Source organism: Oryza glaberrima, chromosome 7, assembly GCF_000147395.1.
Source record: "Oryza glaberrima chromosome 7, OglaRS2, whole genome shotgun sequence".
NCBI classification, from domain to species: domain Eukaryota; kingdom Viridiplantae; phylum Streptophyta; class Magnoliopsida; order Poales; family Poaceae; genus Oryza; species Oryza glaberrima.
The window spans coordinates 23,097,191-23,113,854 of NC_068332.1; the positions used below are offsets into that span (position 1 = coordinate 23,097,191).

Here is a 16,664-nt window from a genome sequence, read left to right on the forward strand (position 1 = left end):
GGTCCGAGTAACCGGAACGGCAGCCAGGGTCGGAGGGTCCACCGGCGCCGGCACACGACCGATGCAGCAGCGGCCGTGCCGCCCCACGGCGAACACGTGCCGCCCCCCCGCCCCTCGCCCCTCGCCCCCGCGACCGCCACCGCGGGCCCCACCCCCGCTCGCGCGCCGCGCCCCACGCTTTGCCCCCCCGCAGCAGCTGGCGCCGCTGGGCCCCACCCCCCAACATGTACGGCCTCCCCGCCTCAGCTCCCACTCGCGCTCTTGCCGTCGCGCGTGCGGCGCCCAGCCAAACCTCGTTCGACCGATTCGGCGTCATGCGATGCGAACCCACACAGGCCACAGTACGTGACACCGGCCAAAAAAAGTCGGGTTCGGCCACCGCCGCGCTCGCGTCGCGCGTGTGTGCTGCTGCTTCATTTTTACTTGCGCGCGCGCGTGTGGTGTACGCGTGGTGTACGCGGAGGGTGCGGTAGTATTGGTGTACGCTACGGCGGCTGATGAGATGAATCATCGTCTCGTCGTAGGTATGGTTGCTTTCAAGCCAAATCAAATTAATTCCTAGGTTGATTTCAATAATGGCCGGGAGATTGCTAATAATTGGGAGTGTTTTGGTGGGGGCTTCGATCGATCGATCTCACGATGGTTTTCCTCCGTTGTTTCTCCTGGTGCATTTATTTCTAGAGCTGTGGGTATATCTGGAGCTTTAAATGTACTACATTAACTCTAATTAATCTTGCTGATTCTCCAATAAAAAATAAATCTTACAGATTGTGGTCACATTAATATCAGTAAGGAATTTGGGAATATCACGAAGACGAGGAATAGGGTCCTTTATGTATTTGTTATGTGTTTATTGAGTAGTTAATTTAACAAAATAGCGGCAAACACAACACGTACGTAGGAGATACCGACACGGGAAGTAATTAACTACGATCGATCAAGAATCTAACAAAACGTCAACGCGGGAAACATCAGTAAGAAATGTCGGTTATCGCTTATTGCCACATTATACTTGAGTCTAAGATACGCGACATCGCATTTTCAATACGGACAAACCTTATGTAACCATGTCGGATATCATGCACGCGTTCCACACACACATGTTATCGGAACCAAATAGAAGACCTCATTCCTCCAAAAATAAAATAAATAGAAAAGAAAACATTTCTTTTATTATTGTATAACGTGTTTACCAACCTCAAAAAAAATCTGTGAGAATCTGTCTCTAGAAAACGATGAGGAAAAAAAAAATAAAGGAAACTGCGGTGGTGGGCCATTCCTCTACCTATATAAACCCCCCTCCCCCCACCGCCCAAAGCCCCCACCTTCCCCTGTCATCTCCTCCTCCTCCACCACCACCTCGCCGTCGCCATCACCGCGCCACCGTCTCCTCGATCTCTCACTCCCACAGCTCGCTGGTTGCTTCGGCTTCCGCTGCTCGGTCGCGGTTGATTTTGGGGGATGACGAACCACGCCGGCTTCGCCGCGGACGACGCGGTCACCGCGGCCGTGCCGGTGCAGGCGGCGCAGGGCGGGCGGCATTTCCCGCCGTTCCTGGCGCCGTCGTCCAGGCTCACCGACTGCAAGAAGGCGGCGGCGCACGTGGACCTCGCCGGCGCGGGCGGGGTGGCGACGGTGCCCGGATCTTGGCCGCGCCACGCCAAGCCCGTCTCCGGCGCCGAGCTCGACGACTGGATGGTACGACGCGGCGTACGCTTGATCCCGTCTCTCTCTCTCTCTCTCTCTCTCTCCCTGTTCGTCGTGAAACCGTGGCGTGATCCGGCGGCGCGCGGCGCCGTGTGTGTGTTTTTTGCTCGTGTTTGCAGGAGAAGCACCCGTCGGCATTGGCATGGTTCGAGTCCGTCGCCGCCGCGGCGAAGGGCAAGGAGATCGTCGTGTTCCTCGACTACGACGGCACCCTCTCCCCCATCGTCGCCGACCCCGACCGCGCCTTCATGTCCGACGAAGTCAGTAACAAAAAAAATAAAAATAAAATCTCACCTTTCTTCTCGAAATCCTCTCCCTTCTCCTTCTCCTGCCGCTCTCGAAGCAGAGAGTGACATGCTCTGTTTCGTCGCCGAGCTGTCCCCTTTTTTTTTACCGTGACTAACTCTTGTTTTTTTTTTTTACTGTTTTACCTCAGATGAGAGAGGCGGTGAGAGGCGTGGCGAAGCACTTCCCGACGGCGATCGTGAGCGGGAGGTGCATCGACAAGGTACACCTTCGACACTTCCAACACTAGTACTTTCTCTCATGGTTTTCCATGCCTTCTTTTATTCCTCTTTTCCGCGAAGAAAAAAAGGGGGGAAATAAAACGGTCCCATTTTGTTTCTCTTTTTTTTTAACTGGGCCCCTTGTTTTTTTACTCTTTTTTTCCCCTGATCCACGCGTGACTCGGCATGATGCCATGATGTGTCATGTGTGAGCCAAGGTAAAAAACAAAGGAATCTTCTCCCCGATTCATTCTGGTAAAAATCTCGTGCGATTTCACCGGTTTATGGATGGATGGATGGAACAGTGCTTGCATGCAGTTTCTTGTGCTTCCACAGGAGGCAGCATCGTGTATGCTAAAAAGAACTTTTCTTTTCTTTTTGTTGTGCTGGTCCTGGTCAAGCAGTAGTAATAGTAGTAGTAACAGTAGCTATGTTGTATATGAGCATGACATGGGTGGTGCAACGCATGTGTGTGTACATGTATAGGTGTTCGACTTTGTGAAGCTGGAGGAGCTGTACTACGCCGGGAGCCATGGAATGGACATCAGGGGCCCCACCGCGGCAGCGTCGGAGTACAACCACAACATGAAGGCAAAGCAGGTCAGTAATTATGTTACTCTCTCTCTCTAGATCTCTTTCTCTCTATATCTGCACTTTTGTCTCGAGTTGTTGTGTTGTGCGTGTTTTTTTTTCTCTCTCTCTACGTGTATACCTGTGTGTGTACACTAGGCTCTCGAAAGAGACATGTCTTTTTTGTCTGCTACTACTACGTAGTACTATCTCCGATCCGTTCGTCGTCCACTGTTCGGTTTTAATTTGTGTGTGCTGGCTCATCATCATCATCAGCTGTAGTTAATTTGTCTGATGTGGGCTATACACTTGACTTTCTCTCTCGCAGGGTGATGCTGTTACTTTCCAGCCGGCCGCCGATTTCCTGCCCGTCATCGAGGAGGTACGCACGCACGCAGTAATTTCCCGGAAATTTTTGGCAACTCGCAAGCGTTGGCTGCCACGACGCGTGGCAAAGCAACCTCGCGGTTTTTCCTACTATATCAATATAAAACATCGCACTATCTTATAATAATCGGTGGATGAAATTACATTTATGCAGGTGTATCAGGTGCTGAAGGAGAGGATGGCGAGTATAAGGGGTTCGCTGGTGGAGAACAACAAGTTTTGCCTTTCCGTGCACTACCGCTGCGTCGACGAGGCGGTGAGTTTTATCACGGTAGATATGTGGGTTTTCTCGGTTGATTTGATGATGAACTGATACAACGTTTTGATCCGGTTCATGCAGGAATGGGGCGTGCTGGACGGCAAGGTGAGGGCGGTGATAGAGGGCTACCCGGATCTCCGTCTCAGCAAGGGGAGAAAGGTCGGTGCCAAAGTTAAAACCGCCATTCCATGCGATTAGAACCGGCTAATTATTTGCCACAAACGCCCACGGATTAATTGGCTTTAATTTAAACCTCATGATTCATTTGTCAAGTTGGTTAACATGGAAGGTTTTTAATTTGACTAGCTTAGCTGTACGTTGTTAATTATCTGATGGAAATTTTGTTTTATATATATATATATATATATATATATATATATATATATATATATATATATATATATATATATATATATATATATATATATATATATATATATATTTACAGGTGCTGGAGATCCGCCCTGTCATCGACTGGGACAAAGGCTCCGCACTCCAGTTCCTGCTCAAATCTCTCGGTAAGCACGTAGCTCTAATATGCCAACTAGCCTTTCTTTCTTTCTTTCTTTCTTTTTCTTAGTATGTTAAGCTAGAACTATATCTATTTAATTATAAGTCGATCTACGATAGATAGAAAATTAACCATATTCGTTTTGGAGGTGTAAAGAAAAACAAAAATTGATTTAGATGGTAATAGGTCCAAATTGTATCGTTTTGTACAAAAGTAGGAGTACATTTTGTATTAAAAAAAGTGAGTTACATTTTGTACATAAAATCCAACTCAATATATAGGATGTACGTATCTAGCCCATGCAAAATTACGGGGGAAAATCCGTTACTTATTTTCGGTGTTAATAAATGCGCTAACGACATTTTTTGCACGTCTTTTCTTTCCCTTAAAGGTTATGAGGGGCGCAACGATGTTTTCCCGATATACATTGGAGACGACCGCACCGACGAGGACGCTTTCAAGGTATATAAATGATCCTTTGATGCACTATAGTACTTATTATAGAAAATAAAGAAAACAATGGTTGCTATGTGTAACGATGAAATGACGCTTTTGTCCTCGGTGAAATGAAACTACAGGTGTTGCGCAACATGGGACAGGGCATAGGAATCCTTGTGACCAAGGTCCCAAAGGAGACAGCTGCATCCTACACTCTGCGAGAGCCATCCGAGGTATATATACAGCCACTCACACACCACTTCACTTCTAGCTAGTAGCTGCATCTACTGATATGCATACTGTATCTACAATGTTGTATACTATAGCTAGCTGACTATTTCAATTATGCTTTATAAGAAGTGACAGCTTTCAGAAAACGCTGTGCTAGAGGAGCCATTGTTGGTTACTGGAGAACGTAGGAGTTGCTAGCTATCTATAGGAGAGTTTGGTGCAAGTGCATTTGCAAGCTACTACTAGTACATATATTTTTTTATGCTCTGAAACTGCATGCCACCTGATAGATGGTCATAAAGTGATCGGTCGATCCAATTTGTTGCTGTGGAAAAAGCAGCGAAAGCTAGCAAAGTGTGCGCTTTTAAAATTAGTTCTCTTTAGTTAATCTATTTCTTAATTACTCTCATTGAGTTTTCGTGATCATTGATGTGTGTACATGTGTGTACAGGTGAAGGAGTTCCTGCGCAAGTTGGTGAAGATTAAGATCAACGGGGACAAAGGGCTGATTGGCAAGTAGCTGATCCAAGGCATATAGCTAGCTAGCTAGCTTTTTGTTCCTTAATTTGTCTCTTTCCTTTTGGTCCATTAGAAGAAGAAGAAGAAGAACAACAACAAGAGTTATATGCATGGATGGTAACTGATCATGCATGATCGATGCATGCGGTGGTGAAAACCCGGGCTTTTGGCTTTGAAGGTGTCTATTACCGTATCCTTCTGGCCAAGGTCCTGTAATTAAATTTTGCTGCCGTGACAACAGAAATCTCAGCAAGAGGGACACAAGTGTGGCCCCTTTTCTTTACCTGCTTTGTGCTTCTTGATTGCCTTTTCTTTTTTCCTTTGCTCATGTGTAGGAGCTAGCTAGTAGTACATGTTTTTTTGGTGTAGCTAGTTGCAATTACTTTGGTTGGTGGGCTCACATTCTGATTCTGAGCCGAAGGGAAAAGGGGAAACACACTGCACGGTGCGGGTGTGCAGGATGCAGAATTGCATATGCTGGCTATGGCTTGGGGGAGCAGCTATCTGCTGCAGCAGTAGTTTAGTAAATGCATCATGCATTGCTGCTGGTGGCGGTGGTAACAGATCGATCTCTAATTTCCCGTGCATACATACATACATAGTCATACGGAAACATATTCTCTACAGCACGTACAATCTTGTAATTTTAAGTGGGTGGTATGTGAACCACGTATCTAACGGGTCTACACACCAGCGATCCATGTTAGAGGACAGTACTGCAGAGAAGATGACTCATCCATACACACACCTACATGCTCTTGTATTCCCTCTGTCCCAAAATAAGTGTAGTTTTACACTATTCACGTTCAACGTTTGACCGTTCGTCTTATTTAATTTTTTTTTATGATTAGTATTTTTATTACTATTAGATAATAAAATATTAATAGTACTTTATGTGTGACTAAATATTTTTAAATAATACGGATAGTCAAATATTGGGCACAGATATTCACAGCTACATTTATTTTGGAACGGAGGTAATATTATATATTGCAGGCACATGGATGGATCATCTCTACAAGTGCAAATGAGTTCAGGAGAAAGAAGAGCCTGCTGCTTGCAGCCTGCCTGCCTGCCGGGGAGAAGAGAAAGCTGCAGTCAGCATTGTGTGATGAATTAATGGCGCGATATAGGGCCAAGACGTGGCCACACCGAAAAGGTTCTGGCACACTAGTACTTTGCACCATGCATGCATGCACAGATATTCAGTGTTTGGGCAGCACCCGGCGGGTAGAAAACGGCCGGCGGCCGGCGAGGATCCACACGGCCACATGGGTGGTGGCAGATATAGATCGCCTAGCTAGCTAGTTATTGTTGCGCGCGATCGATCGATCGATCGGCACGCGCGCGAGGCAAGAGGCGAGCTAGCAGCAGCAGACGCGGAGATGGGTGTTGGCGCGCCGGCCTCGGGTGGCCCATGCCGCCGCTATAGATCTTATGTCGTGAAATCAGAGGGATGTTCAGAGGGACGTGAACATGATCAAAGACGATCAAACCCAATGAGGGTGTTGGAAGGACTCGAGTCGCCCCCTATTCCAGCGAAAGAGATCGGGAAGAGAGGAAAAAAAGAGAAGAAAGAGTAGGGGAGCTAGAGGAAAAGGAGATAAGCCCCCTCTATAATTTTATTATGAGTTCGCCCCTGAAAATGATGATGTGATATATAGGCTCTGTTCGGCTGCACTGGCTGCACTTATTTTTAGTGTGTTGCAGCCAATAGCCACAGTGTTTTTTTTTTTTTGCAGCTAGCTACAGCTGTACCAGCGCAGCCGCTAAACATAACAGCCGAACAGGTCCATAAATCCCAACACTCACGGACTCGGTGAGTATGTCACAGGCCGTGTTTAGTTTTAAAGTTTTTCTTCAAACTTACAACTTTTTCATCACATCAAAACTTTTCTACACACACAAACTTTCAACTTTTCCATCAAATCATTCCAATTTCAACCAAACTTCCAATTTTAGCGTGAACTAAACACGGCCACAGTGCATTTTACGTCAGAGAGAATTTGCTTCCCTTCCCGCTGCTGCGGCCGCGCGCGGTCACGATGAAGGTGATGGCTTGAACTTGGAGTCCTGGACTACTCCCTCCGTCCCACAGAAAAACCAATCTAGAATTAGATGGGATGGTCCAGATTCGTTGTATTAGAAAATGTCTAATCTAATTTTAGATTAGTTATTTTTGGACGGAGAGAGTGTTTGGTAGGTTGATGCGCGCGCCGGCCATGGCCACATGGTGGTGGTTTTGGTTCTCCTGACGATGCATCGTTCCCTGCACGCGGGGCATCCTTCCGTCCGTCCATCTCGTCATTTAATAATCCGGCGTATCGGCCGGAGCTAACCGGTGCAGGATCGGCCGGCCTGCGGCTAGCATGTGCCCATGCTAGGTGCCTCTTTAGCTAGCTCTGCACGCGCGCGCGCTTCACAAATCACATCCAACCAGTGATATATATCCTCATGGCTACCTGCTACGTACCTGGTGCCAACATAAAGTCCAATAAATACATATTCATGTTTTTTTTGTTTTAATACTCCATTTACGGTTCCTAAACATATAAGCGTTTCTACATTTTTCAATAGTACTCAGTCTCCAAGAAAAAATAAAAAATTATACCGTAATCTTGTATTTTTTTCCTACTCTATCAATAGAACTTCGTACCGTCTTATGTGAGTCGTTAAAAAAAATAGTACCTGTCTTAAAATAGTAGTAACTCGAAGATGGATTCTATCTTCGTGCTTCCACTTCAACTTTCAACTTCTGTAGGTTTTTTTTTGATGCGTGTCTTAACTCTTCTTCTGTTTTCTCCCCAACTTTGTACAGTTTTCAGTTGTCCTTGGCGGTTTTTGTTCCTTTTAATCTATTCAGGTGGGGAATTTAATTCCTTCCCCTGTTAACCGTTAAAAAAACAGCAGTAAATTTTGGCTATGGGTATGTTTAGATACATTGTTATAATTTGTTACGTCTTGGTGGAGGGAGTAAGTACTAAAAATGAGAGAAACATTTTTGGTCTAGTCACCTTAGTCATTAAATTTTCTATTTTTAAATTGCTTGGATTTTGAATTCATAATTGGGTGAAAATATTTAGATATTCTTGTGCCGTAGAATAAGTGTCCCGAAAATACTTATATTTTAGACAAAATTTGAATAGTAGAATTATAGGAGTATTTGAGAACAGGGGGAGTATAACACTAAAATTGCAGAATATATTTTCTAAGAGATGTAGGGATTAAGAAAATCAATGAAGCATCTGACACAGTATATCTATCCTACTCCTACAGAGCAGCACACTGATTTCTTGGGTTGTTTTAGCAGCAGTGCAGGAGTAGTAGCGGGCTAGATGGGCACCACATTAATTTTGTCGCCGGCCGGCATTGATTCTCTCTTCTTCTTGCATTGTGTTCAACACTACTTCAACTCTCGCAACATGCCGGATTCTGTAATTAATTAATTAATTAATTAATATAACCCTCCTTTCTTTATGCATGGTGGCTATACTTTCTTCGGGGGAACATGCCTGCGGCCTTGCCGATATTCCCAGCGAATCTCAGCGATTTCTTTTTTATTCTCAAGCTATAGCTCCCTTTTGACCCAACCGATCCACGCCACGAGGGAAGCAGCAGCAGCAGCCAGCCACTCACTGCCCCTGGACCAGGGGCATGCATGCCGCACGCACGCATGCGGCCACAGCCATTTTGGACTCGAACCATTTTGGCTAGAGCGATGCTCCGATACACTTTCTCCATCTACTTTTGATAGTCATATTTTTAAATCTAAAAAAGTTATTTTATATGTATATTTGAATCCAATAACCTATCATCTTAATGGTTTTCTCGGATTTAATGCGTGACTCTCCCTTCTTCTACACAAGATTGGCTACATGGGCATCGAGAAATGTAAATATTAATGAATCGCTTGTTTACGAGAAATAACTAATAACATGTTTAAATGGATGATAAGTAGAATTACTTATCTTTGGTATGTGTGCCAAGATGAAATGTGACTATCAAAAGTAGATTGAGAGAGTATTTACTAGTAGTATTATACTATCAGTATTATTAGGGGGAAATTAGCAATTTGCTAATACATTGATTAGAAGTAATTTTAGCATCTATGTTATCGACTAAATTGATAGTATAAATGAACCTGAACTCTTCGATCAAATGAAATCAACGGTTTAGATTTATTGCCTTTTGCTAACAGTAGAGGACTCTTTTGGGTAGGCCTCGCTGATCTTGCCTTAGCGTGGAAGAAGGAGCAAGCTGACAAACTAAACGGCAAACTAGTTTCTACCAGTATGTGTGTGTGCAAAGAATGTGTACTGCTCATCGATCGATCGATCGACCTTTCGTTTTCAGGAACTGGCACTTTCACCAGTTGGACTCCACTTTGAAAGCTCAATCAAACTGTTGTTACTTGTTAGTTCCAAAAATTTGCAGGAGATCTGGGTGTCATTGTATTGAGAACGACGGGGTCCGGGACGTTGTATCTGGATGTATATTAGCGTGTTGTTGGGACCTAAAATAGTATTTTTGGGGCAGAAATTCTGCTTTGTCGGTGACTATATATATGAGTACATGTCCTGGGTGTTCCATTGTTTGTGGCCATTTCAATTTGTATTATAATTTTTTGGGGGTAATAATGTATAATGGTTGGGTTGGGATGGGGGGGACCTTGTGGACTTTACTGGCATTGGCATGCGTGGAAAGAAGCATGCAGTGCAAAGCCCATGCTTTGTGCCCAAAAAAGGGGTAATTAACTTTGCCTTAGCAGTACATAAACAAGGAACCATCTACACACGCACACATGTACTACCGGCCGGCCTTGGGTTGGAATAATTGGAGCCAAAAGATGAGCTTCCGAGCCAACCACTTAACCTCAAACCTATGGGGAAAAGCAAGCCCACTTTTGCAGGTTTTTTGTTATAACATATGATTGGTGTGATTAGTCTACATGATTCTTTAATTAATTAATTGATTATGCACCTATATGTGGACATGGAACCCTAATTTCTAAGCATGTCACTTATCAAGGCTACAAGAGGAGTGATCACACATGCTGGTCACATTCACTGGCTTTTTGTGTGTTAAAGGTTTATAATTTCTTATAGGTCAATTACAATGCAGTGACAAGGCCTTGCACATGCATGATCCCAAAGGTAGCTGGGCTTTAGGTCTTTATCATGCATTAATCCGCGGTGGTCCTCACCGGCGGCCGTCGGCGTGGTGACAGAGAGCTCGTGCTCCGGCGGCCGGCTGCTAACAACGGAGAAAAAGGACATCGATCGCCGTTAAGGAAAGAATAATGGTAAAGAGAGGAGGATTTAATTTGAACTAGTTAATTAATATATGGATCTTTTGGTTCAGAAAGGAGCTATAGTAATGTATATATTATTTGTGTATCTCTAGCTAACTAGCTAGCTGAAAAGCAATTAAAATTAAGAGAGTATTTTGTGGTTGGCTGGCATTTGGATGGATGGCTCTAGCCCTAATCGATTTGCATGGGTGATTATATCTGATATGATCGATCGAGTTAATCGCACGCGAGATCCATGAGAAAATAAATTATTGGATGCGCTATAGCTGCATTCACTTTAACTTGATGTGATCGATGAAATCATCAAACGGAACTGCACACTGCACAGTAGTATATCTGAAGGACGAGATTTGTCCAATTTAGTTTGACCATATTCTGTATGTGTGTACATTCGATAGTTTTCCAGTTCAGCACAAAATGGAGAAACTACTCGCATTAATTTGCTCTACGGTTGATATACAAACAACAAAAAAAAAAGTAAACGAATCAATAAAAAGATATTTTATACTACCTCCGTTTTTTAATATATAACGATGTTGACTTTTTTACATACATTTGACCATTCATATTATTCAATTTTTTTACAAATCAATAAAATTATAAGTCATGCTTAAAAAACATTTAGTGATAAATTAAATTGCAAAAAAAATAAATAATAATTACATAATTTTTTAATTAGGATGAATGGTTAAACGTATCTAAAAAATCAACATCGTCATATATTAGAAAATAAATAAGTATTCCCTCCGTTTCATTTTAAGTGCAGTTGTGGATTTCTGTGTCTCATGTTTGATCGTCCGTCTTATTTTAAATTTTTTTATGTTTAGTATTTTTATTGTTGTTAGATGATAAAATATACTAGTAATTCATGTGTGACTTGTTTTTTAAAATTTTTTATATTTTTTTAAATAAAACGGACAGTTAGATATTGGATATAAAAACCTATGTAACTGCGCTTAAAATTATTTTAAGACGGAAAAAGTATATCCGTAAAAATTGTATATATAGGAGTATGTGCTAGACAAATGAATGTCTCAATAACGTGAAAGTGCTTATAGCACGTCCAATCTGGCAGAGCATGAAACGACAAACGACTGCATGCTGCTGCCCCATCTTTTCAGATGATGAAATATACTTCACGTCCAACAGTGTGGAGGTTAATTCAGCAATGCATGGTCCGATCGATCGCTGTGTGTTTGTGATGCTATCAGGTTAATCGTGCCCCCCCCCCCCCCCCCCCCCCCCTCCTTTAGACAGCATTATTGCGGCTTTATCCCACGCCATGCATATGTTTCTTCTGACAACATATTGACCGGCCGGCCACAAGGCCCCCCCCCCCCCCCCCCCAAAAAAAAAAAAAACTAGGAATCGTGCAGATTCTGCACTACAACTAGATTATGCATGAACATAGGAGTATATAGGAGTGGGTAATGTCATGACCAACAAAGCAGACTCACGCCCAAATGCAGGCTACTATCAGTCTATCACTGTGTAGTAGATCGGCATTCGGGCATTCGGCAAGGCCGAGATCGAGGCACATATAGGGGTGGTAATGTGCTCAACTTTTTAACCTAAAAAAATGTAAAAGCTGGGTTTAAAAAAGATTGGACTGAATTTAGTAGATTTTTGAGCTAAAAATATTTAAGAGCTGAGATGGGTTGTGAAAGAGTTTCATAGGCCCTAGCCCATTACCACTCCTAGGCATAGCCTGCCACAACATGGGCCGCCACCATGCAGCCCATGTAAGTTGGGCCATGCAGCCCGGCCACCCTGCGTGAGGCCCCCAGGGTCCCAAAGTTGAGATTTTTTGTACTAGCAGCTTGAATACTGTTAACTTCAACTTAAAAAGTGAAGATAGTACAGACTGAAATTAACGAATAGCCAATCGCTTATGAAAGAATGTGACAGTTACAGAAGTTTTAAACCCTCTTGTAATGGCACAGCTGATGGGAGGGCATAATGTTTGATCATCCATGAGGTAAATTATACAACAGTACAGCATTACAGAGGACACACGCCGGTACACCATGGGGGCAGCGAGACTCGGATCTACTTATTGCTGGTAACGAAACGAATTGCCTACTGATAATTAGGTAGCTCATGGGAGCCAAGAAAAACTTTTCTTCTATATCAATGGTTCTTAATCACAGATATATAGTCACACTCGAGCAAGGCCTGCAAAAATTTAATGAAGATTTCATGAGTACTCCATGGAATAAAAAGAAGGTTTAGCATACTCACACCTAACTGAATGTTTGTCAACCAAATTGAACGCAAAAAATAGAAAATAAAATGATTCACAAGTTACAGGTATGACACAACCATTTGATTCAGGTATAAAACATCCATAATTCCACAGCATATCAGCCTAACTGTTAGGTAAACAGAACAGATAGAATGCACATTGAAAAGAAAGTTATAATGAAACAAAACCAAGAGTCAGAATGAGAGCACGTTTAACAGATCATTTTCTGATCGAAGTGAAGATGAACACGTGGCTGCTTTGTTTCTGAAAATAAGATTTGTCATTTTCACTTGAGTATTTGCGTTCTCAAACCCTACATCAAGCCCCAAATTTGCCCAGTTTCTTCACATCACGTATAACCAAAGTTTCCAGTGGATGCATTCAGACATCTTAGCTTTCAATCAAAGGAAAGCAATGCACATTATGATCTAACGTACATGATAAGAAACTTTCACTCCTATTATATTAGAGGTGAAGTTCTCATTGCAATTGACAGTTACCCTCGACAACCATTGCTGCTACTAACATATCCAAAATATCAACTATTCAGTACCTAACAATCTTGTTGCTAGACTCACGGAACGAAAAATAAAGAATAGAAAGGAAATGTATCGGGGTGGATAAACAATGAAGGTATACCTTTTCTGACAGCACGCCACCATTTGTGCCCTCCGTGGTCCTTTTTTTATCTCTATTCAACCTGATAAACAAGAATATGATGTTAAATGCGAATGGACCATTCCATAACACGTATCCATGATATTTTGTCAGGTGCAAGTAACTGGATACCTAACTGTAGATGACACACATAAGACGTAACGAACTATTTTGTTTGCAAGATTAGAACAGAAATATAATGTTTGGGCATGTAGGAGTTAAAACAAAGCGAAATCAGTAGATTACCTTAGCATATGGGGCAAAAATGGCTTTGACATCTTCAAACACTTCAGAAATTGGTTTTGCAGCATCAATCTGATCAGAAGATAAGTTAGCCATTAGGGATCAAAGTGAAGATCCCAAAAGAATGGTAATGATAAACAGATGTGAATGACTAACACCAGTCAGTAAATTGTAATGGTCAAGAGAGTGTATCAGTACCTTTTTAACTTTGTCCTTCGCATTGTAGTGCTCAATTACAGGCAAACTTGATTCAACAAAAACTTTGAATCTTTTCCTAATGGTCTCAATGTTGTCATCAACTCTACCCTGCAAAGCAATAAGACATATTAGAAACAAAAAGGTGACAGGGATACATATGCTAAAAAGAGCATACGTTATGAAAGAAACCTGATTGCGTCCCAAAAGACGTCTTTCCATCTCTTCTTCAGAACAGTCAAAAAATAGCACAAATGCAGGGGAAATTTTTGTCTGAAATATGTGAAACAAAATCAGCAATCTTACAAATTCATTTATAAATACATTAAGGGGTAGGGGGAAGAAGCGACTGAAATATCCTGACTTCCTGAGGGTTTGCTGACTAAGAATGGGATTAGCTAAATTTGAAGTGGAAGCAATAGATGGTCTTACAACATTCTCGAAGGCAGCACGATTCTCTTCATTCCTTGGGAACCCATCGATTAGAAACTTATCATTCTCATTTTTAATCATGGCATCTTGCAAGAGCTTTATAGTAACCTCTGACGGAACAATCTTCCCCTCCTTTATCATGTTCTCAATCATAGTTCTGTAAAAACAAAAGGTGTAACAATAAACATATAGGTACATGCAAGTGCTAAATAAAGAAGTGAGGCCAATCTTGTCTCAAAGAAACTTATGGAGGGAAATAAGATACCCATTCTCAGAACCAGATTTTATCTCTGCACGCAAAAGGTCTCCAGCACTTAAGTGGGTGAATCCAAAGTGTTCCACAATGTTGGCACACTGTGTGCCTTTTCCACTTCCAGGACCACCTATGTGCAAATTCTTGGTCAGACACAAAAGTTTATTTACCCTAAGTATTTGTGATGTTTAAGGATGATCAATAGTCAGACATAACTGAGGAATGAAGACGGTTTACCTAGAACAAATACAACTGTAACTTTCTTATCACCCAACATGTTCTCAGCAACCCCCTGAATGAAAAGCACGATTTCACCAGTAAGATGAATGGCCAGTCATGAAAAGCACAATTCTACAAGCCAGGAGTATTTTCTTAATGATGATGCACATTCGGTATATACTCAAGGTGCAAGAATCATATATTGACAATACACGAGGATTCAATTTTTGTAAGTCATGGATCAGACTGCAGTACACTTCATCTGTTCTCAATGGCTAATTAATTTTGCAAAGAAGACAAAACTGATAGGTTCTGGGCACTGATCCTTCATGTCACAGAAACTTATGATTATGATGACTTGTGTGTTAAAAGGTTTTATAAACTGAACCATCTCCTTTAATGGTGAAAAGAGAAGGCTTTCCACATTGTTGATGCAGCAGTAAATTGGAATAATCTGTGATCCAGACTGAAAGGAATATATAACATTAAGCAGCGCAAAGTAATGCGACAAGAATACCTCCACAACCACTGGAGCATCCACAACTGAACCCATGGCTGAGAATTGCAAAATTCAGTCCCTGCAAGTACAAGCCTTAAGTTACAAAGGAGAAGTGTAGAATAAAAGGTAAAAGAACCACTTCAATGGGCAGTGACACACAATTATAACACCTAACACTGATTGGATAGCGAGGACCTAACAACTTTTGTCGACTCGCTCAATTCTGAGATTCAAACCACTCAAAGCCAACTTAAAGTGTGGTTCATTACCGAAAATTTTGTGCACAACAAACCATTGCATACCTATCTATTGATTAATTTTCTACTTCTCATCTTTAATCTGATAAAAAATTATGTGTCTGTGTGCTACCTATTATGGAAGTACCAAAATTAAAAATAGTCATGTCCTATCACCTGCTCAATAAAAGATGGCATCCTAATCCTAAGCAGGATCAAACAATGTTCGATGCCAACGTTATTTCCTTGTTCTATGATTGTATTCCTATTACTAACTGAGAAGTGCTTACAAATAAATTGATTTACTCCAGTATTTAACTACATCACTAGAACTAAGATCCCCTGAATCAAAAGCACAAGGACCGCACGCAACAAACTAATGCATTCGCCCCTTCCAAAAAAAGCAGCAACGAGGAATCTCCAGATGCGGCTCCCGCCGCACCACCCCAGGAGCCCCACCTCGTCAGATCTGCGTCACGAACAGCGACAGCCATCCACCCCAACCCAGAAACGGGATCCCTCCCCCGCCTAATCCCCAAATCACGCAGATCCCAAACCTCCCAACCAAAATCAACCCCGAGAAATGGGGGGAGCAGTAGCACGCGCTCCAGGAAACCAAAAACAAAAATCAGATCTCGCAGGCTCGCAGCAAAGACGCGGGACCAAGATCCCGGGAGTGGGATGGAATCGGCGCTTACCTCTGCTGGATTCCGCGGCGGGGGATCGAGGATTTTGGCACGGAGATCACAGGGGCCGCGTGCTCCTCTCTGCCTGCAGCGTCGTGGTGGTGGTGATGGTGGTGGAGAGATCACAATTCACACGAGGAGAGGGGGAGGGGGGAGGAGAGGTGTCCGTTTATACGCGCGCGCTGGGCGGGGATGAATCCTCCTCTGGCAGGTGGGGCCCACGCGGGGTCGCGCCGCGGGAAGCGCGTTGATTGGTCGTGGGAGGGGGCGCGCGTCGGCGCAGCCACACCAGACACCCGGTGGCGGAGCGAGCGGCCCTGGCTCCTGAGGGAAGCGGAGCCCAGATCGCTAGAATCTGGAGCTGACCACCAACCGGTTTGGCTTTGGATTCGGAGCCGCTTTACCACGAGCGGATGCAGGTCGATCCGTGAATCTGCTTATAAGTAAGCTAGAATTACCTGCTAATTTAATTTATAAGTGGCATGGTTTCCCAAACCACCGGGACCAGGGTTACCGTGTCCCGGTGGTAAGCACGGTTACCATGCGGTAACCGTGGAAAA

General features: G+C 43.2%; 2 protein-coding genes across 3 annotated transcripts; one reads left to right on the forward strand and one right to left on the reverse strand.

Moving 5' to 3' along the window:
- The first annotated feature begins 1,324 nt into the window (after nt 1–1,324).
- LOC127778595 (probable trehalose-phosphate phosphatase 3) lies at nt 1,325–5,885 on the forward strand. Its single transcript, XM_052305213.1, has 11 exons — nt 1,325–1,698; nt 1,827–1,967; nt 2,144–2,215; nt 2,700–2,813; nt 3,112–3,165; nt 3,325–3,426; nt 3,511–3,588; nt 3,878–3,947; nt 4,332–4,402; nt 4,519–4,611; nt 5,061–5,885. The coding sequence occupies exons 1-11, from the start codon at nt 1,462–1,464 to the stop codon at nt 5,127–5,129; spliced, it is 1,101 nt and encodes a 366-aa protein (XP_052161173.1). The 5' UTR covers nt 1,325–1,461; the 3' UTR covers nt 5,130–5,885.
- Nucleotides 5,886–12,309: 6,424 nt separating this feature from the next.
- LOC127780888 (UMP-CMP kinase 3) lies at nt 12,310–16,264 on the reverse strand. Of its 2 annotated transcripts, XM_052307877.1 has the most exons (10): nt 16,117–16,262; nt 15,201–15,261; nt 14,702–14,756; nt 14,477–14,594; nt 14,212–14,368; nt 13,972–14,052; nt 13,783–13,890; nt 13,588–13,656; nt 13,324–13,384; nt 12,310–12,614 (listed from the first exon to the last, which is right to left on the reverse strand). In XM_052307877.1, the coding sequence occupies exons 2-9, from the start codon at nt 15,234–15,236 to the stop codon at nt 13,376–13,378; spliced, it is 633 nt and encodes a 210-aa protein (XP_052163837.1). In that variant the 5' UTR covers nt 15,237–15,261; nt 16,117–16,262; the 3' UTR covers nt 12,310–12,614; nt 13,324–13,375. The 2 variants fall into 2 exon arrangements, with proteins under 2 accessions (XP_052163837.1, XP_052163836.1); XM_052307876.1 differs by lacking the exon at nt 12,310–12,614 and having other exon boundaries at nt 13,324–13,656; nt 16,117–16,264.
- Between the last annotated feature and the right edge of the window lie 400 nt (nt 16,265–16,664).

Bases quoted from the DNA above. Each gene is read 5' to 3' on its own strand.
- LOC127778595 (XM_052305213.1), top strand. From the start codon at position 1,462: ATGACGAACCACGCCGGCTTCGCCGCGGACGACGCGGTCACCGCGGCC. The intron at 1,968-2,143 runs GTCAGTAACAAA...GTTTTACCTCAG, and splicing joins GCGCCTTCATGTCCGACGAA to ATGAGAGAGGCGGTGAGAGG. The intron at 4,403-4,518 runs GTATATAAATGA...ATGAAACTACAG, and splicing joins CCGACGAGGACGCTTTCAAG to GTGTTGCGCAACATGGGACA.
- LOC127780888 (XM_052307876.1), bottom strand. From the start codon at position 15,236: ATGGGTTCAGTTGTGGATGCTCCAGTGGTTGTGGAG. The intron at 14,595-14,701 runs GTAAACCGTCTT...ATTTGCACATAG, and splicing joins TACAGTTGTATTTGTTCTAG to GTGGTCCTGGAAGTGGAAAA. The intron at 13,891-13,971 runs GTTTCTTTCATA...ATTGCTTTGCAG, and splicing joins GTCTTTTGGGACGCAATCAG to GGTAGAGTTGATGACAACAT.